This window comes from Strigops habroptila, chromosome 11, assembly GCF_004027225.2.
Source record: "Strigops habroptila isolate Jane chromosome 11, bStrHab1.2.pri, whole genome shotgun sequence".
Lineage (NCBI taxonomy): Eukaryota > Metazoa > Chordata > Aves > Psittaciformes > Psittacidae > Strigops > Strigops habroptila.
Window position 1 is genome coordinate 10,822,358 of NC_046360.1, and position 21,305 is coordinate 10,843,662.

Genomic DNA, 21,305 nt, shown 5'->3' on the forward strand with positions numbered 1-21,305 from the left:
TTTATTTTAACACAGGCTAGCAGCTAGAAACAAGCTAAAAAACGTGCAATGGGACCAACAGCTTTTCACTTTGAATCAGAAATTTTCATGCATTAGCATCTGAATATCTATGAAATTATAATCTACTGAAAACAAGATACTCTCTGAACTTCTCAAGAGTATCATTATCACCTGCAAACAACTCTGCTTTTACCTCATTAGCCATCAACAAGAAGTCCTGTTCTGTCATGGGATGCTAGTTATTAACCTTACACATTCACGTGTGCTTTGGAGATGGAGTGGTCTCAGTGACTAAAGGGCTTGGCAATATGCCTGATTTTTAGCAACGTGCCTATTTGCTTCCCTGACAAATAGGAATAAGAACTGAAATCTGCTGGTTAAGATAAGAGAGTTCCACACTGCAGGATCCGTTTCCTTAGCCACTGTGGGATTTGTGGTTGAACGTTCCAGTTTAATTCATCTGATTTACTTACCAAATCCCATGAGAATAAAGGATCCCACTACCATGATAAATGTTTGTAAGGTGTCAGTGTAAATCACAGCTGCAAGGCCACCTGATGGCGAAGAAAATGCAAGACAAATAGGTTAGTCCCTGTGGAAATGCCTCAGTGGAAGTCCGGTTTTTTTAATTTTCTCACCACCTCTCTCTTCCAAACAAAGGCCACTGTAAATAACTTCCCTTCCAGGCTTTCACTTGTCCCCTCTTGCCCACCTCCCCTCTTCTCTTTTTTCTCTCTCCCCTAACTTCTTTGATTTATCAGACTGCTCTGCAAACTCACCTGTGATGGTATAAAGAGCTGTAATAGCAAGCAGGATAATTATGGCCAAATAAAGATTCAGCCCTAGAGCCAGTTGTATAAATACAGCTCCAGAGAATATGTCTGCCTATAAAAGAAAAAATGATAGCTTAAGCAATGTTTAAATTTGGGAAGATGGTGTATTACACATTCATGATGAGGGTACTGAAAGGTACATATATCCCTTATAGTACTGCATACACCCCCAGAAAGAATCAAAAAGAAAATAGAGGTCATTTTAGTACAACTGCCAGTCTCCTCTCAGTGCTGTGGTGCTTTCAGTACAAGAGTTGTAACAATTCCCAAAGAATTTCCAGGTCTTTTTCAATGGATCATTTCAGCTGGACACAGAGTCACCTCACTACTCTGTGCTTACATACTGAGAGGCAGCTTAATAACCAGTTACTTAAAACTGAGGTTACACTTGCTGCTCTGCACAGGAATGGACTCTGACATCTCCAAGGCACAGCATGGTTCTCTTCATGTAATGCTACTCTATAAGTCACTTATTTTTTCTTTATTGCTTGTACATGTGGTACAGCTCGTCTTGCAGGTTCAGGACAAATGGTGCATTTGCATTAAAGGCAAACATACCTCTAGTTTTAAGGTCCTGTCAGATTAACTGACATCAGTTGTCTAACAGAAGAGACCTTTAGCGCTTGCGTAAGAAAGGAATTGTTCAGGTTTCAGAGCAACACTCTGGGATTTTAATCACATTAAATCACTTCCTGATTTAGAGATAATTTGCATTAATGTTATATACCCAAGTTTGCAATCAAAATAATCTACTCCAGTGCACTTGTAATGCATTACTGTAAATTATGCTTTCATTTGAGTTTGCATCTGGAGCAATCCTTTCTCCTGAGCATCCAGGTCCTGGGCTCATCTCCAATCCCACCTGCATGCCTCCTTCCTATATATCACACCACCTATACAGGACTCTATACAGGGAATCCTGTCTCCATTAGACAGTACAAGTCAGCATTCAGTGACCTCAGGAGCTGCAAAATGTCCATATGCAAGGTTTGAGAAAAAGATAAACACCATCACATGTGCCCTGGAGTCAAGCCTGCACACACAACCGCTGCAGGGCAGCTGCTAGTGGCAGCTTGGTAGAGGAGCAGGAGTTGCACAGGCCAGGCTGTGGGCAGCCAGAGCCTGTGGTCACAGAACAGGCACTGGCACCACTTTTGTCCACAGCTCGGCTGAGGTAAGGCAGTGCACATACGCTAATAAGCAGTTATGTAGTCTGGCGAGCTGGGAGATGTTGGATGAAGAAACCCTCTTCATTCCAGAGACACTGAAACAGAGACTGGGGGGTATGATCACACCCTTAGTTCACTCTGAAGAATGAGGAAGAGGTGATGACCTCTGCAGGAAGAGATTCTCCGATCCTGCTGCCCTCACATGCAGAAAGCAACGTGAAGCAGAGTGTGAATCACAACAGAGGTCCTTCTCCCAAAACTCTGCCTCTGGAGCAGCTTGAGATTATTTGGTTTCTTATAGTTCTGGGAACCACGACTTCTAGCTCTTATCCCCAGTGGCTGTTAGACCATATCCTTTGTCCCTTCTCTCTACGGTATTAACTTTCTTCCGATCTTTTCACACCATTGATCAGCTTGTGTCCCAGATCTTTTTTTTTTTTTTTTTTAAATTGTTCTTGGCTTTTGTTTAGCCTAAATATCATTAAATTTTAATGGTCCTAAAATGATCCCCCCAGAAAGAAATGTATAGTTAATTATTTAGCATCCTGAACAATTTAACAGCTCCTCTAAATTGCTGAGTTACCTTCCAACTTCACTGTTCCTCCTTCCCAATTAGATTATTGCCTTCCAATATTTCCTTGTTTCTCCATTTATACTTTTTTATGGACACTATTTAATCTTTATCTTATCTCTGAATAGAGTAAATCTTTCCTTTATACTATCTCTCCAAAACCAGGTACAGATCATGCAGGAACAACTGGCAGAACACGTGCCAACTGAATGAATCCAGCTGCAATGCTAATGTGGGAGTCGGGGCAGTGGCACGTGTTCTTTATCTTTACCCCCTACACCATGCAGCCCTAAGAGAGAGTTATCCTTTCCCTTCCTCTTCCCCCTGGTAAGTCTATGCGCATACATTTACTACTGAAATTATGCACAACGAATGTGAAGAAAATGCTGCAACACATTTAGAAATCCAAGTTTGCAGTTTCTGATTTCTGCAAAAGCTTTCAGATCTTAATTCCCTTTTGGTTTGTCATAATTTGGTCAATTACTCTCCATCAAGGTTTTATTTTTACTAGGCCATTTTTTTTGGCATAATGACTGATTGACTGATATCAGAAACACTAGTTGCTAGCAAGGCCCTGATAGTTGCTACGGGCACTGCTCACAAAGCACTTCATGCTTAGGATGCACCTACATGCGAGGTGCCTGTGCAGCAGAAATGCTTTAGGCTCAAAGATCTTGTGTGTCCTGACCCCAGAGATCAACACCCTGCAGCATGACCTTGTCTGGCAAGTGGCTGATTAGCCACAAAACAAGGTAAGAAATCAACTAAAAATACACAGAAAATGTGCAGGAAAAGAGAAATGGCGTACAAAGGGAATCTGATTATCACATGGTGGTGGGCACTGTACCAGAAAGAGCATGCCAGGACTCACACAACCTGACATAGTCTATTGTTCATTGGAAAGCACCGTAATAATTATATTATTAAGAATATTAGATAATACTTCAACATATCAAAGCAGCATGTGAAATACCTACCGTGGAAACAAGATGCCATTCTTCTACAAGGGTAAACAGCAGTGCGTATCACTGCCAGACAAAACTGATAGGTGTGACTGCCCGTTAAGGGCAGGGCAGAAACCCATCCTTCTATGTCAATTCTCAAAAAGCCCTGAAGATCACAAGGGAGTGTTTGCAAAGGTAGCAGCCAGGGAAGTAAGATGCAAATTTCCAAGCTGACTATGGCATGGATTGTCAACACATGGGTACGTTCAGATACACAACGTGCCTCTGGGAAGAGACACCTGTGCTAGCCTCACAGAGCATGCATATCTCTACACAGCACAAAGAAGTTAGCTATGGTCCAGGATGGAACAGCCTTTCCCTTTCTGCTTCTGGAGCTGGCTCAGCTGGAGACAGTTTGGGCCTGGTGTTGCATAGCGTGGTATAGAAACACGTACTCTGACATCCTCTGACAGTATCTGAAATCTCCAAGGACTTTGTTGTGCCTTTTCTTGTAAATCAGACTTGGGCAAACCCTGCACTACGAAATAGAGTGACATAAGACAACAGTGCAGAAGACATGTTTGTATAGTGCTGGAACCTGAGCCACATTTGCACACGGGGAAGACACTGTCAGAGTTGTTCTGGGCAGATGAGGGAAATGAGAAATGGCTAGAGGAATTTGTGCACCAGATTTTTCCCCTGCATGGCACAGAGCTCCATCTCCATGGCAAATCCCGATGAACATCTGGAATAATTGGGTTAATGGGAAGCTGGGACAGGCCACTGGTTGACTGCAGCTCAGGTAAACTGCTGCTGTATGGATCTCTTGACTATTGCTTTGCTTCCTAGTAAGACAGGACCACAGGAGCAGGAGAGGGTTCTTTGGCCTCATGACCACACTGGAAGCAAGGCCAAGGCACTCCAACTGAAATGGGGTGAAATGCCATGACCAGACCCCTAAGTGTGATAGAGGCTGGAAATAAAAGATAGATAGTTAATTCAGAATGTATGTAACACCTTGATGGCTCATTACAAACGTGCGTTGCAGAATAGCACTGTAAGTCATCTGACTGGAAGAGTTTCTTGGCTGCTAGATCTGCCAGAACTCTATGTCATATCTGGGATTTCTGGTTACAGTCGTTAAGCACTACAGCAGCAAATTAACAACTCCACAGTACCAACCTGTTTAATTTATAACCTTTCTAAGGATCAGCTATCATGAAGATGTGAGAATGAGAGCAAAAGGCCAATCTTTTAGCTTAAATTGCACTATTATCACTCTGCTCCCATTCACAGGGCAAAGAGTAATCTGCCATGGCAACTTCTGCAAAACAACAGATTGAGGTATGCCTGAACTGTGGACTTCTTTAGAGGCTTGGTAGTTTCAAGATATATGGAAAATACCAGTTCCCTTCACTACTTGACAGCAACACAACCACTTACTTCATAAACATTAACTTCATAGCACCTTAAACTTTATACCAACCACTTGCCCAGGAAAAGAAACTCTCCTCTCTTCTCCTTTCACCTCAGCTGTTATAATTCCCCTCCTTTCCATTTCCCCACTCCTTTGTTTTCTAATTCCTATTATTCTCTTATTCTCCATAGCCCTTTTGCTCTTATCCCTCAACTGCATTCATGACGGCATGTTCACCAGAGGATGCTAAACCAGATAAATATGAAGTCTGGAGACAGAAAAAAATCCTGCTGCATGTTTCAGGGATCCCTAGAATCATAGACTGTAATACAAGTTTCCCTCCGCTCTGACTGTTCTATAGGAGAGCATAAGTACAAGTAAACCTAAAACCTGAAAAAGAAAGAGAAAGCACAACAAGCATCTGGAGACCTTGCCAATTCAACCAAGGGCTCGAAATCAGAAACAACTGACCGACTGTGTGAGCAATATTGTAAATGGGGGTTTCTTTTCTTTAGATCAATGTAGGATGGAAGAAATGCTATAGAAGTTTTACTTACTGAGATCTTTGTGAAAATATACAGGATCAGCGAAAGGACTGACAGGTAGATCTGAATCCGTTTCCCACCAAAACGCTTCTTCAGATACTCTGGCATTGTCACCACCTGCAGGGGAGGAGTTGAGGTTTCAGGTAACGGGGAACACACATAAAGCAAATTAGAAGTTTTTTGCTACTCCCACACTGTAAGAGTGGAGCTCACAGGGAGAGGAGCTGCAAACGCAGTTGCAAGGAAGTGTAGCTCCAGGAATCACAGGAGAACAAGGAAAGAGTACCAAGTACTTCTCAGCTCAGATCTCTGAACAGACTCCTCACTTTTCAAATATATACATATACATAGTACAGTTCTAGCATACTGGGATCTCTTGCCATTCATAATGGCTTTGCAACATTCGAGACCTGATCCACAAACATGAGCAGCAAAGAAAAGCATAACATAGTGTTTTGACTTACCCCAGCTCTGATGTAGATGGGTACAAACAGCCATCCTAGAACAACCACAAATATCAGAGCCTGCAGCCAAGAAAAGATCAGCTGAATTAGTCTCCTCTCTCTATCTAGTACTTCCAAAGCCCATTTATCAGGCCCAGTAGCAGCTAGAGACCATTGAAACCACATAAACCTGTGTGTTGTGGGGGTGAGCTGGGAAATATTAAGGTGAAGTCTGCTACCTGAGACCTATTTACTAGCATCTTGATCTCAGAGCCACTAATGCAGGATACTTTCCCACCCAGAATCAGAATGGTGTGTTGTAACATCTGAAAATCTAGGTACTGGGGAGAGTAGTGCTTCTTTTGGTTATTATTTTGATCATTAACTGCCTTCTGCACTGGTCTCTCTGGATGGCTGTATGTTTTACAACAACCCCATGTACTGTACAGGATCTACCAGATGCATTTTGTAAAATATTTTGTATTCCCACATTACCATTTTTTACCATATTTCGTGTTACCATGTGTATTTTGTGAACTGTAGATCTTACTGTATTGCAGTGTCACAGTTTTCTGACTTACATGGCTAGCAACTGCTTGTCTGATACAGAGTTGTACATATTTAAATGGACAAATCTAGTACAAAATCCTACTCTCAGAGCTGCACTCTGCATTATGCTGTCCACGAGGCTTAAAGGGCTTTTTTAACTATGTTTTTTAAGTTTTGCCCTTAGATCAAAACTGTAAGATGGACAGGAGATACTGGGTCAGCTTCTGCTGTCATACTAACACAAATCAGAAATAATTTCAGTGGAATAACAGTGATACATAAGGCGCTAACAGTCAAATTTAGTGTTTCTTTTCAGAGGAGAATCACATTATACAACCAAGAGCAATGTTTGCACCATATCTATTAATCTGTACGCCAGTTCCACCGTAAGTAATAAAACTTAAAAAAAAGTATAGTCATAAGTAACGAATTACACAGTGTATCTGCTCAAATACACACATGCATCATTGCTTCTTCCTAAACAACAATTGTTGTACACTGTGTATTGATATTAGTCCACAGAGAATCTCCTGGGAGATGAAGTGTTAGAGGTAGGTACGTTTGAGGAAGGATATGGGTCCTAAAGCTTTGAATACCATGAAATTCTGAGCAATGCTTGTTCTGTTTTGTTCTGCTTAGTTTTGGTACAAAGAGAAGGGAAACCAGGTTTGGTACAGAATTAGTGTAATCAAATAGAGAAAGATGACAAATTAACTGTGCACATCTCATAGAGTTCATTTTAGCCTTTATCCTTCTTAAATATTTATATCATGCAAGTACTTGACTGTTTGTAGCAACCATCTACTTGCTAAGGGAAAAAGCCAAATCCCTGAGGGTGGTATGCCTCTTTCCCTGTGTAGAATTAAATGCAAGGGAAGTATCGACCTTTGTATGCTCATTAAATTCTTTGTGTCATGTTAATCCCTTCCGTGAAGCTGAATTAAGCAGAACAAGGGCATTATTACCCACACCCACAGTGCCTGAGAATACAAGGGAATGGATTGAATCAGCTCATGTAAACCTCCATGCTGTTGCAGTTAACACCACTGCTGGTACCCCAAGTAGTTAATACAAAGTCAGCTTCGATATCTTTACCCTAGTCTGCAACCATAAGCAAAATACACATAATTAAAGGAAGGAGAAACTAAAGAAGAAAAGATTTTTGGAATGCAGGTGTTTGTGACGGATGCCTAAGGTTTCTTACAGCTGGTGAAGACATCAGAGCCCCTTCAACAATTCTACACAGCAAAATGCTGTAAAAAATACTGTGGATTACAAAACTGATAAGTTCTGCCCAACATCCTGCAGTCTGAAAGCACTCTTTACAAATACTTTAAAAGTAACCAAAAGATATGTATAGAGAAGAGAATCCACTGATTCATTTGGTTCAAACACTCTCTAAAAAGCCTCATTCAACAGAAAAGGGACATTTTTTCCCAGTGGCTTGGACAAGGACCAAGGAGGATGAGCTAAATAGTAGATTACATTGGCACTTACTAGTTTGCACAGAAAACAAGTGTTGCAAAACACAAAACACTTTGACAGCCTAAATTATTAGTCAATGTTATTTTGATTAACCTCAGCAGAAAATCTGATGTCACAAATATGTTCATTTAAATGCATGCCACTTACATTCCATTCATATCCTCCGATGGCAATTCCTCCAGATGCTGCTGTTCCTGCTATTCCCACAAAATGTCCACTGCCAATGTTACTGGCAAATAGAGAAGCACCAATCTAGAAACAGAAAGAACAATATTTGGCTTTTAGGTCCTGCTCATGGTAACTTGAAAAAATCATGTTCTTGTGGCATTTTGAACTCGTGCCCATCTGTCATCAAAGGGTGATGATAAGAATGATTCGCAACTAACTTTCTTGACAACTTTCAAGACTCTCTCTTACTGTTCCCCCTCAAACCTGACACTCTAACCATCATATTTACAACAATGAGAAAAAATATGATGTTGCATAGGACTTCTTCCAGTTGAGTCAAACAGTTTATTACATAAATATAGATTTTTAAATATTTGCAAAACTTGACTGAGATTTGGATGATATCCAAAGGATTAGGGAAGACTGTGATGTGTCTTGCTCAAGTAGGAAACCGTAAGTGTATATCCACTTGTCAAACTGGCACTCGCTATTTCATATTCCACAGTCTGTGGAGCTAAATGTATTACTGGTGAGAGCTGAACAGACTTTGAGTTCATTGGCTGTTTTCCCCCAAAATCAAATCCCCTTGAGGTACACATCGGACTTCCTTATGTCCTTCTCAGTGCCTTATGCTTTCAGTCATAAGATATGCGATTCCTGAATTAAATTCTGAAAGCTGCATGGAAGAAATATCTGCCGAGAAAGTGCTTCTGGAAGATACAAACACTAGCAGATCAAGGAGTTCTATTTAAGAAGTGCCGGATCTCCAAGAACCCAAATATTAGGAATTGCTGAACAGGGAGAGATTAAACAAAAAAGAATGATTTATGTTGGATTACAGACAGGCAGGAGCCATTCACAAAAGAAAGTGTGCCAAAAGATCTAATTCTCTATCAAATGGCTCAGGCAATAGAAAACATAAAGAGAAAAGGTAGGAGCTTTATTTCCTCAAAATGAAACTATTAAAGGCAGAAGAAATGCCTAACAATGATTTACAGGGTCAGACACTGAGGGATGTAGGGTGAGAATTCAAGCATGAAAAAGAGGTTGGACTGGGTATTGTGGGCAGAAGACATATGAGCTGGAGTAGTTCTGAGATGAAAAGAGGCCAGTGAACATTTTTTTATTCACTTCTATCTTTCCTTTATATCCTCTGAAAGCTACTAAGAAAAAAAGGAAATAGGGTTAAAAATCAAGGAAAAGCACACAGGCAGTACGCAAAAGAGCCTCTGCTGACCAGCTTCATTTGAGGTAGATCTCTCATGTTGAAAAATCCCAAGGTGCTTAAAAATAGGGTTTTTAGACATAGGAATGCAGGCCCTGCATCCAGCACATTCTTTTTATGTAGTTCCCAAGTGCAGGTGGTTGGAATATGTTTTGAGTCACCCTACAAAAGGGAGAAATATTCCTTGTCTGCAATTCACTGGGAGATTTTTAGGGTCCTAAAATATATATAAAGTGAATAGTTAAAAATTTCCAGGTCTACAGTCACTGCAGTGAGTTCTTTCAGTAGCAGTAAAAATCAGTCAATCTTTCCAAGAGCACAGGGACGACTGCCTGAGATTCAGGAGGATAAAAAGGATTTCATATTAGAAATCTGCCTTTGAATAACAGATTTATTCTATAGAGCTATGCTAGAGCCAGGAACAGCAACTCTCAATCCTGATCTCTAATCACAAAATAGATCTCCCTCCCCAAGTTTTCATATGCAATGTACAAATAAAAGTCATCAGAGGATTCCACTCTTTCTTTTCCAAGCTTACTTTTTTCTCCTTTTCTCAGTTTGACCTCTTGTTTCTTCTAGTCTATTTGCAGACAAACTGTTCTTTTGCTGTGACAGGACATTTATGTCTCTAAGTTCACACAGTTCTGCAGTTCTGGATTTTTTTTTTTTCTCTTTTTTATACATTTCTAGAAGCTGGTTGTGCCCTACAGAAATGTAACCGGTTTGTCATATGACAGATATTTCTACAGGAATGATAAGTGTTGCAACAAACATTAGCAAACAAGTCAGAGAGATCACTGGTAATAAAGAAAACCTTTTCTTCTAACCTCTTTGTGACAGCAACTGTGGTTTCCCAGAAATGATCATGAAGAAACAAGAACCATTTATACCAAGCATTAGCACTGTTCTCCGGTGCTTTCCCTGGAGATGAATAATTAAACTTAAATCTAGGTTACTAGAAATGCAATCACCAGAAAAGATTAACCACATTAATATCTGATTTTATTTAATGTGTTCCCTCTCCTGTTTCAAAAGCTCAGAATGTTCTGCAAGCAGATCCACCTAACAAAAGCAGCTAATGAAGATCTTGAAGAACTGAGAGCTGTAGTAAGCTTTGGCTCAGTGCCTGACGCCCCAGGCCATACTGTAGCATTCATTGGCAGTGCTGTGTTCCCAACTCTGCCCAGAGTACAACTGTATTGAAAGAAAACCATGAAACCCAACCAAAATAACGCAAAATTACCAACATCTTTAGGTCCAGCATAAGGACAAAACAATGTGAATGCAGATACCACACTAAATTCTCTTCTCTGAATTAGGGAACAACCCATGCAGCAGAACTGTAAGATCAACACACACAAATATGGATGCAATTTAAAACATGTTTTTTTATTGTTATGTAGATATGGAAAGATAGAACTTGGCTTCATAGGTGGGAAAATGCCTGTTACCCATACAACTGTAGCATGGTTAAAGCAAGAGGAGTGTTTACCAAATGTGATTGTACCCTATTAGCTGCTGATGCGAGAAGGGAAAGAGAAATTCCTGATCTGCCACAGCAGTACTTTTAAGGATGAGGGAAGAAGGCAGATGGGCTCTGGGCCCAAGCTGTCTTGCTGAAGAACTTAGTGCTGTGGTATTTTTGCACTGAAATGGCTGTTTACTGGAATTGCTTGATTTGCCATTGGAGATGCTGCAGCACACCCATGCAGGACCTAAAGAACGCTGAGCTGAAACTGGGGTGGACAGAGGGAAACAATTTTTAACTGTTCTCAGTGAATGTGTTAGTGAATTGATTTTTAAAACAAATCTATGAGGAAGAGTAAAGAAGAAAGTTGACTGAAAGCAACAAAAGCTGTTAAGAGGGAAAGAGAGGACAAAAGACTGAACTAACTTGAGATAAACGTGGAACATTAACTCTTTTAAAATATTTTAAGAGATCAGGTTTTAACAAGAGTACTCTGCTCAGGAAAAGTATCACCACACTGCAGACAGGTGATCATCACTATGTTTTTTCCATGTTATTCATTAACAGTTTCACCTTGCTCTTTTCATTAACTTGAGGATGCATTGACATCCCAGTGCTTGCTGTTCCAAATCATGTGCAATGTGCTCTTCAAATAAGTGACCACGGCAGTGACAACATGCAGATTTTACAGCTTATAGCTGATACACATCCTATGTCCCTCGTGTCCACTTTCCTGTTTGAAAGTGTTAGCTCGGTATCAAACTCTTTCCCCCATCCCAAGCACACCTTACCTGTGGCCTTTAGCCCCTTTACGGAGAACAGCAGAGGCTCCCTTACATCAGCAGGAGGTCACAAGCCTTGCCCTGAGGTATCACTTATCCCAAGGGTCACCTGCAAACCTCTCTTCCCTGAACAAATTTCTCCTTCCCTCGTTGAGAAGTGCTCCTTGACACTGCCCATGCTTTTCTTTAACTCACAGTTCTTCCCTGCAACATGTGACTGATGGAAGAGCATCATTTTTCCTACCTGAAAACTTCAGAAAAAATAAGTTCCTACCTTTCACTTTGGAAAAAGCAGTACATTACTTACAATGAAATATTACTGCCACCCCTTCGAGGCTTTGAGATCCAAATAAAGAGGAGTATGTTTTTATTCTGCTTTCCCACTTGCTCTGTAAATTCTATGTATTGCATTATTGCCAAGTCAAAACACATTTATACACTTCCCCATTCACTAAGCAAGAGAGATGGATACACTATACACATCAAATGTGTCTCTGTCTTCCAACAAACCCTACAGCTGTTGGAACAGCACAGTTGCAAGCAGGCTGATCTGATACCTTTCTATCTTTGTCCTCTGCGACAGAAACAACACCTCCTGTCCAGCTGGAAAATTCTAATGGGTTCTGCAGAAATCTGTTGCATTGAGCTTTTCCTTTTCTACCAGAGCTTTGATTACTTTGTTATTCTTCTTACTCTGAAAACCATTGATTTCATATTACTTTTTGCATGGAACTTGACAAAATAAGTTATCTTATTCATATCAGAGTTCTTTCCTGGCTCCTCATAGCAGTGTCAGACTCAGCAAATGGCAAGAATTCTGAGAATATGTAAAACTTAACTGGATGCAGAGATGAGAGAAATCGTGCCAGTGGCCAGTTTTGATGGCCATGAAAATAAGCCATGCAGAGCTGAAGCAAAAATCTGTTGGTTTTTTTCCTTAATTCTTACCTGTCTCACAAAGACCAACACATCAGTGACAACAAACAAGCTGAGTTACGTTTCTGTTTAAAGTGTAGTATGTCCTTGACTCTGCATGCTTCCTACTTACTATGCAGTACATCTTTCTAACCATAGCTGGATTTCAGATGCCCAGCAGATACTCTTTGTCCTATTAGCATTTATGCCTCAGGAACTGAGGTATATAAGGTAACCCATAATTTTCTGCAGACAGCTCTGTCTGCAAAACTACAGAACCTGAGAAGGAAACTTCAAAAGCAGAAAAGCTGCAATATTTAGGTTTGACGGGGTTTGGGGGTTTTAACTATTTATTTAAATTATGCATAAACCCCTGTAAATCCTGTGAGAGTGGCTGCTATGAAAAATGACTGTTCTCCGGGAACAGATACTTCATGTCCTACAGTGGTAGAAAGTATTTTGCTGAACCTAACTCCTTCACCTAACAAAAGAAGCTAAAGTTCAGTTTGCAAGGCCCACAGTTACAAAACTGTCACTTTCCTTGAGCTTGTCTGTGTCTTTCTGGCAAAAGCAGAGCTGGTTATGAGTATATGTGCCATATGTGTCTTTCTTGAAGACATTTCCCTCAAAGCCCAAGAGACCAGAACCAGTTTCTTGAAGATTCTTCTCTCATTTTCTGTAAAAAGACTGTGGAGAGGACACAGCATTTCATACCATTATGATTAACCAATGATGATTTCAATTTCTGGCAATCAGTGAGAATGTGATTCTATACCTTGATCCATAATTAACTACTGGAACTAGTGAGTTGGCACGTCCACTGCACAAGGACAGTGATCCCACTGCACTAACACAGAGTGACCTATTATGCCAGCAGAACAGCCTGAAAAGACTAACTAACTGTGGGCTTGGTTCTGCAAAATGCTTCATGAATTCTGCTGGAGCCAACAATCGGAGCCACAGCTGGACAGATTTGGCCAGGATAAGTGTCCTGCTCCTACTTTATACATTGAGGAATTGAATCTCAGTAACAATTTTGCCAGTGACTGATATGCAAAATCCATATCAAAAGTGGGACTAACCTCCAGTCCTTGATTACCAGGGTCTCCTCTAATCTACTAAACAACAGCTATTATATAATTTCTGTGAATTGAATCCCTATCCCTAGGCTCATCACTAAGAGATCCTAATACACTGCTAATGACTCTCTTTCCCTGTGAGGTCAGAAAAGCCACTTATGCCTTCCCTGTAGAGTGCAGAACATGCACAACCACTGAAAAATATCATTATTTGAAGGGAATTCAACTTTTCAAGTGTTTCAGAAAGCAGTTACACAGCAAGGGGCCTTATCCTGAATTGCAGGGAAGAAATATGATAAACAAGAGTGCACTTACAAAACAACTTCCCTCACCCTGCCTCCCATCTACACTCTGAGGAAATGTATCTAGGCTTTCCAGAACTACACCAAGCTAGTCCTGATGTGGCACAACAGAAAAGTCAAAGCATAAAAGAAGTAAAAAAGTACACACAGCATTACCTGTTGCAGAACTGGAATCACATCTTTGAACTTTCTATACTTTCATTGGTTTCCTAGTCATTTCTGCCCAGTTTGCACTGGGTGATGGACATCCTATCTACCTGCTAAACCGTGAGAATAGGTATTTTAGAATCTCTGCTTATCCAAGGCAAACTTTCCAAGGTGGTGCTGCTGACTTGTTATTTAGTTTGTGGTTTGAGTGCTTGCCCTTTGTTTGTTCTGAGTGATACCAGGAAGAATAGCAAGAAGGGTTTATTTTTATGGTGCAGAAAGACACTCCTGGCATTCCAAAGGGAAGGCCCAAAGGGGTGGTCTAGGACTTCACTGGTGACTATTATTTCATCCATGCTGAGCTCGCAGAGTTTGGGAAGGAGAGAGAGATAATCCTAGCAGCAACCACTGCACCCTGGGGTCATTCTTTTGTTTCCCTCTGGAGTACTGGAGCTTGCTGAATCTGTTGGGTTTGTGTTGGCAGAGAACTCACTGTTAGATAATCTTCCCTGGCTCTTAGGGGATTCATTAGTTCTCAGTGCCACTGCACAAGACAGAAGTTTTTTATGGTGAGTCTTTCCTGCCTAGTTTCTTCCATCTTAATTTACATCTGCACAAAAGGGTATTCATATTCACCCTTGACAGGCATACAAGAATTGCACAAGATTAAAACCAGCCCACAAACTAAAGTAATAGTTAAGCAAAGTAATCTGTTTGGGTTTTTTCTCTCCCCCTAGAATTATAGGATTTATCTTAAAATAACTTGGAAGCTTTCTCTTTCCTCGATCTTCCAATGGAACCTGAATTTTCTTAGATCTGCTATACTAAATGAGGAAACTTTTTACTGTCACTGGTCTTTAATCTTTTTATGTCAATAAAGAGATTCTCTTCTAAAAAGGTATCTTTAGAAGATATCTCTTCTAAAGGCAGAGAGCAGCTCACTGAAGCACAAGAAGACTGAAAGACGTGTAGGGATTTCTGCAGCCCACTTTAAGAAGATTCCTAAATTTTTAAACAAATATTTACTCTCTCTGACTCTGTAACTGAATCCATGGGGGTGGAATCTTGAATCAAAAGTCTTAATGAAGTGCAAAAACGATTTTGGAGAATGAATGCAAGATCGGGAAAGTTGAGGATTTCCATTCAAGAGCATGGAAGCATGTACAATACAACCAGTACAGAAAATGCAGGTTTGTCCAAGTTTTCTGCTGTTCCAAGAGGTCACACTAAACAGACTGTATGGTCTGAAAGAAATAGATAATTGTTTCTAATACCATTTCTGCCACAGGCCTGATGGATGAGTATGATCATGTTTCGTATCTGTGACTGCTTTTCTCCACCTTGGAAGAGAATACAGATCCACAGAAGAAAAACAATGCAAGTAACAAATAATCTTTGAATAAATTTAAACTGTATTTTCCGATAACAAACTTATCACAATATTTCTAGGATTGTCTCCTTCTACTGACCAGAACTTGTTACCATAAGTGGAAACAATAGAGCAATTCAGGGAGAAATTTCAGTGAATCAATTCTTCTCTGTGATAACCTCACAATGAGCCAGCTTCTTTGAGTGCAGTGAAAGGAATAAAAAGTTTTAAAGTGGGCTGAAAGGCAAAGCACTGCATTTGTCTACACTGATATTACTAAAGTATCTAGGTTCAAACAAGTTGTTCACATAATCAAGACAGCTGAGATCTCAACGCAGGCAACTTCCCCAACACTTTTGCCTACCTATCAGGTGGCTTTTGTTGTGCAGTTTGCCCTGTGTCGCCACAGCTAGAGAAAGAGTTTGAAGTGCATCTACATGAAATAGCCATCATAATCTCAACCGTATTGTAGAGATACTTAATATTTAAAGACTAGACATAGTCATATAGAAGTGGATACCCACATACAAATGCTTTCTGTATATACACAGTGTATAGCACTCACCGGCCACCAAACCATGCTTCGTCCAGCCAGGAAAAATCCACCTACTGTCCCTCGGTTGGTTGAGAACATAGCCTGGGAGAAAAGAAAGAAGGAAAGAAACAAAGAAAGGTTGAATCATATTTGAAGTACAATAGTCAAGCTATCCACAGACTAGGACAAACAGCTGGAAGGAAGGGATAAAATATATGGGTAAAGTGAAAGAAATAAACAGAGTGGCTAAAAAGGACAAACATGATGATGAAAACAATACAACTTGAACAATGAGACTTGTATCTAGGTCTACATTAACCATTCAAGCTCCATTGCTTCACCTTTCATTACAGTGCCAAACATTAAAATAAAATGAAATTTAACAACAAAAAAATAAAGATCACTAAAATAAAACTGCATATGAGCACTTCATCAGGAGTGCCTTTGATTTCCAGCATCAAAAAAGACTGTAAGTTGCAAGTTCATGAACAGAAAGTGTGCAGCTCTTTTACTCAATACTATTTAGCCCCAGCAGATATTGGTAAAAATCTGTTTTCTTGTAGAAATATCAGCATTGTACCCACTTCTCTCTAAAGTTCAAGAAGAGAAGCCAACTAAAATTGCTTTTTCACACACTCATTTTGTATTAGTCTATGGGCTTTAGAGGGAAGCTTCGCCAGTTTTTGTTAATGGCCCTGATCCAAATGATGGATTCCCATTGTGTCTTCTGATGGACTTTGAACAGGCAAATAAAGAAAGAAGACTTGGGAAAATTAGCTAGTTCTTTTCTTCTGATGCAGAAGAAGAGAAGTAAATACAATAGATTTACATTTAACTACACACAGCAACAGAGAAATTATTTGTCTGATAAGGAGGACATTGTTGCCAGAAAGGAATTACTCAGCACATAAGTGCCTGATAAGCCATGGATCAGCCCTTTTTTGTCGCAGACCTTTAATATGAACTTCAACTACAGCAACATCCAGACCTTGGTGGCAAAGCCCCGGCTCCCTCCCGCAGACAGCAAAGTGTTCGGATACACTGGGGGCTGCAGAGCTTTTGCTACATTTTTGGCATCTACCACCATGATGAAGAGGTAAAGAAAAGATTGTGTCCATTTTGTGGACAGTCTAAATCTTTGGTGCTCCCCAAAACATTGCCATGCTGCTAGAAAGGGATGTTTGCTTTGCAGCTGACTTCTCTGCACGGTGAAATAGACCCCTGGGATGCTCCTGGCAAGCAGAGGATTACTGAGGCACAATGCCTCCTCTCTGCTTGTTAACGGTCAGGTGCTTGGGTGACCAGGAGAGCTTCCCCAAGGAAATGAAATTTAGTGACATTCCACTGCTTACAGCTTTGTAGCTCACACTATTTGCCTATCATCTTCAAACACCTCAGCTCTGAGGTTACACCAGTAGGATGGTATCTGCCTTTCTCCATTAGCTGTGAAAGCACCGTGCTTTGTTTTCAGATTAGGCACGGAGTTTTCCCTTGCAGTCCTTAGCACATTCAGCATTGCCAGGGTGAGGGCAGGAGCCACCGGTCTATGCATAGATCGTGAACAGAGAGTCATCATCTCACACCAATTCTCACTGCAGTCCCAGTGCTCTGCAGTGCTAAACCCCATCTACTTACCTGCTTCCTAATAGAGACCCCAGCTGGCCTGACATTTACTGATCTGATCTCTCAGCTCCTTCCCCACACACACCTCACCACTCCACTTTCCCCCTAGTTCCATTCATCCACCCAAATGGATGCCTCCCCAGGTTGCCATCCCCTCTCCAGTAAATACCCACATTTTCCCCACCATGCACTTATTAACTATCTCAGTTAAGCACCAAAATCTTTATACAATTATACATTTTCATTTACTGAGCCATTTTCCCAAGATCCTCTAAACTACCTGTACATAAAATAAAATAAAATAAAATAAAATAAAATAAAATAAAATAAAATCCCAACCTACCCATAGTCCCACTGCCAGGACTACCAAAAAATAGATGACAATAACAGAGATGTCCGCAGCATTGTTGATCCTTACGGTGGATTCCATCCTGGCTGTTTCTCTGGCTGTCTTCTTCTCTCCTTATGTGCTTCTTGCAGAGTTCAGGTTAATGATAAACTGTTGTCATCCCCTAAGTCTTATATAATATATAACTTCAAATTCACTTGTCTCCCATGGGACACAAGCACGGGACACAAGTTGAAGCTGCTGCTTTTCCTCAGACAACAATTCCTTCCCAAATATTGCTGTTCGATGTTACAGGTGCTTGCAGATTTCAGAGTTCAACTGCCCTGCCAAAGGTGCTCAGCGCTTTAACATCCAGGAGCGGATGTCTGAGAAGGAATGAGCACAGAAAGGAGTGGCTTGGCTGCAATAAACCTGCATATTTACCTCACTGTGTTTGAATACTGGTTTTTTTTTTCAAGTGGTTGTACCTGTAAGTCTAGTCATGGAAGATGCAGTTCTTTTAGATGATGATGGTAAGCAATTATCTGTGAGGAGGAGTGACCTGGCACCTGGGGAAAACCCAGGAGTCCAGGAGCTGGGACACCCTCTGTGTCATCTCTCAACTCGGCAGCATTACTCAATGGAGAAACAGCCCTGTATTTCTGGGAAGACAACTTTAAGCTGCCTACATCTCTCACATGTATACAGGTAAAGATGCTTGTGAACCACAAGACTTAGATCCAGGAGCTTACTGTGCTGAATTTCAGGGTGTTTAGACTGTGGTATTGATTCTCTCTATTGTAGCTAATCAGCTTCACATTCAAATAAGTTCAAAGTTCATCAGAGCTTGGGTCTGCTCTCCTTTTATTTGTTCCTCTGACTTCAGAATCAAGCTAAGCAAAATAACTGATCACAAAGATGTGAACGCGCTGATTATAACAGATCTTCACTGCTCTTAATAAAGAAACTTCCCCAAATGATGCCTGTGATCCTCTGAGCTAGAAGAGGTCAGAAAAATCCAGGATATTTAGAACAAGAGACACATTTCTGAGCTCTGAGAAGAACTGAAAGTCCTATTCTCTGGTTTATACTAGGGAATCATTATTTATTTACAGCTGACTAGGCTGCCTTTTGGAAGCAAAATGTTACCCTGAAGTCACACTGAGCAGAACAAGCAGTACAGGACACAGAAAGCACAACAGGTTTGACTGATAGTGCAATGGTTATTTCCTTGGGAGCTGAAATGGAGGTCTGGCACTTTGTTCGTTGGCAACGAATTCTTCTTAGGTAAACTACCCTTTGGTAACTGTGGCTAATAAAAAGCACCAAAGTCTAAGAAGCTATAATAAAGTGTGATTGCTTAAAAGGATAAAATAAAAATCTCACTAGTGTTTCAGCATCTAAACTCTTATAAAACAGTCCTGTCCTCTGATAGTTTAGGCATCTCTCCCAAAACACATTCTTCAGTTTGTCCTACAGGACTGCGAAATGTTAGCTTTAAATCCAACAGAGAAAAAATTAACCCTGGAAGCTGCTGAACATCCAAAATTCCCATTAGCAGCAACCTTCCCTGCTGTGTATTTCGGTGGAAAATAAAAGACTTATTTACTAACCTTAATTATCAGGTAACAGTTTGCCTAAGATAGGCTGTAGGTGGCACTTCTTTACAAAGATTGACATAGATTCCTGTGGGTCCTTGCAACTAACAAAAAGGTTGGTTTTCATGAATTCCATTTCTGCATCAGTCTGCAGAGGTAAAGCAAAGAAAACATTAGACAGGAACTTATCTATTATAGTTCATCTTGAGTTCTCATCCAGACCTCTGCAAAAAAACAGAGCTCAGAGGCTAAAAAGTGCTACAGCCTCCTGTCCACAGCTCCTACCATGACCACATCAGCAAGACTTCAAGGTTTGAAACAACGCTGGAGAATCAGTGTCTAAAAAATAATAATCATGCAATTCCTATCTTTATATACAGTAGAAACATACTTAATTCTGGTTTCTCTCTGAAGGCCACAAACCCAAACTAAACAATCTCTACAAGACTGTCAAAAAAAGGGGAGGCAGCTTTGTCAAGACCCTTAATATCTCATCTCCACATCCTCATATTTGCAGTCCAAAGAGAAACCTTGAAGCATTATGCTCAGCAGATTGTTGGTGTACTAAATTAATCACTTCATTAATCAAATTCATATAAATGGTCTCTGAAAGGTCACCCAAGGTCCCAGATTTGAAAAAGGCTGAACCTACCTTTGTATTAAAGCTTTTGAAGATAAGCATGAATAAACCTCCTGATGTGAAGGGTGAACTTTGTGTCAGGAGACAATGATAACCTCTTTTTCTCACACTCAGCTAGCAGTGTGTTTCAGTGGGTACTCTCATCATCCTGAAGTGTGTGGTCAAACAAGTGAGGGCTTCAATACTAGAGAAAATGACAAATAATTTGATATATTGAGGAAATTTCTCTACTCCTTCCTGTGAGCCACATCAGTGCATTGAAGTAAGAGACATTTCAATAGGAGCAAGAAAAACAGTCAAAGTAGCATAACACAGTAACTGTGATCCATGTCTGTGATTGCTCCCCTCTGGATCAAGTCTGATGCCATTTACCTTATCATGAATTTGTCTGTTCATACCTGAATAGACAAAACAGACAATGGACAAGAGCACAAATACCTACAGAATGGTGTACTAACTTGTTCAAAATCACACTCCAGATTACTGATGAAGACCAGAGTTATGTCATGGATTTGCACACCCAACTACATAACTGCAAGTGTTGACAGAGGCACCACTGTCTGATGGGGCACAGGGCAGTACATGAACTGCATAGAAGCTACAATTGCTCTGTTGTCATTACAAAATGGGGCTGTAGCATAGAAAATCTGAGAATTACAGCCCTTGCTGCTCCCTTAGCCTAGACTCTCAAAAATGTGTAAGTCTTCCTCCCAAAGATGGCAAATGATAAAACAAATAGTAAACCAACCAAACTACAAACAGAGAGAAAGATGCATTATGATGCAAACTACCTCCCACAGGGGAACTCCTCTAATCTTGTCTCTGACATTTCTCCAAATTTCTTTCTAAAGCATGCAGATTTCTACTGGGGATGCTCTTCAGAAATGCTAATTTATACACATGAGCCTTTGCACAGTTAATACAGGAGAAAACCAGACAAAAAATTTGCAGTTATTTTACTTGCAGAAGGCTATATACTACCTTAGTACAGTCTCTCCCCTCCTTTACTGGTTTCCTAGCTACGCAGCATGAAGTTAGTGAGAAAAGAGATCATATTTGCAAGTGGACAAAATATAAATTCAAAGGCTTTCAGCAAAGTTTTCTTAAGATGGTCCTAATAATAGAGGACAGCAGTTAGAGTGGGAGACAGGAGAATTATTTAACACCTTT

The 21,305-nt window shown here is 40.5% G+C and overlaps 1 protein-coding gene across 3 annotated transcripts in view; it reads right to left on the minus strand.

Moving 5' to 3' along the window:
* Positions 1-18,014, minus strand: part of SLC5A1 (solute carrier family 5 member 1) — a 29,135-nt gene extending 11,121 nt beyond the window's left edge. The window contains exons 1-7 of one of the 3 annotated variants that reach the window (XM_030501668.1): positions 17,913-18,014; positions 15,977-16,048; positions 8,104-8,208; positions 5,944-6,003; positions 5,492-5,596; positions 780-885; positions 474-554 (exon numbers count right to left, since the gene is read on the minus strand). In XM_030501668.1, the coding sequence (XP_030357528.1) occupies positions 474-554; positions 780-885; positions 5,492-5,596; positions 5,944-6,003; positions 8,104-8,208; positions 15,977-16,048; positions 17,913-17,999 (616 nt within the window). In that variant the 5' untranslated portion in view covers positions 18,000-18,014. The remainder of the gene's footprint in view (positions 1-473; positions 555-779; positions 886-5,491; positions 5,597-5,943; positions 6,004-8,103; positions 8,209-15,976; positions 16,049-17,912) is intronic. The other 2 variants (XM_030501666.1, XM_030501667.1) reach the window with 2 other exon arrangements.
* Between the last annotated feature and the right edge of the window lie 3,291 nt (positions 18,015-21,305).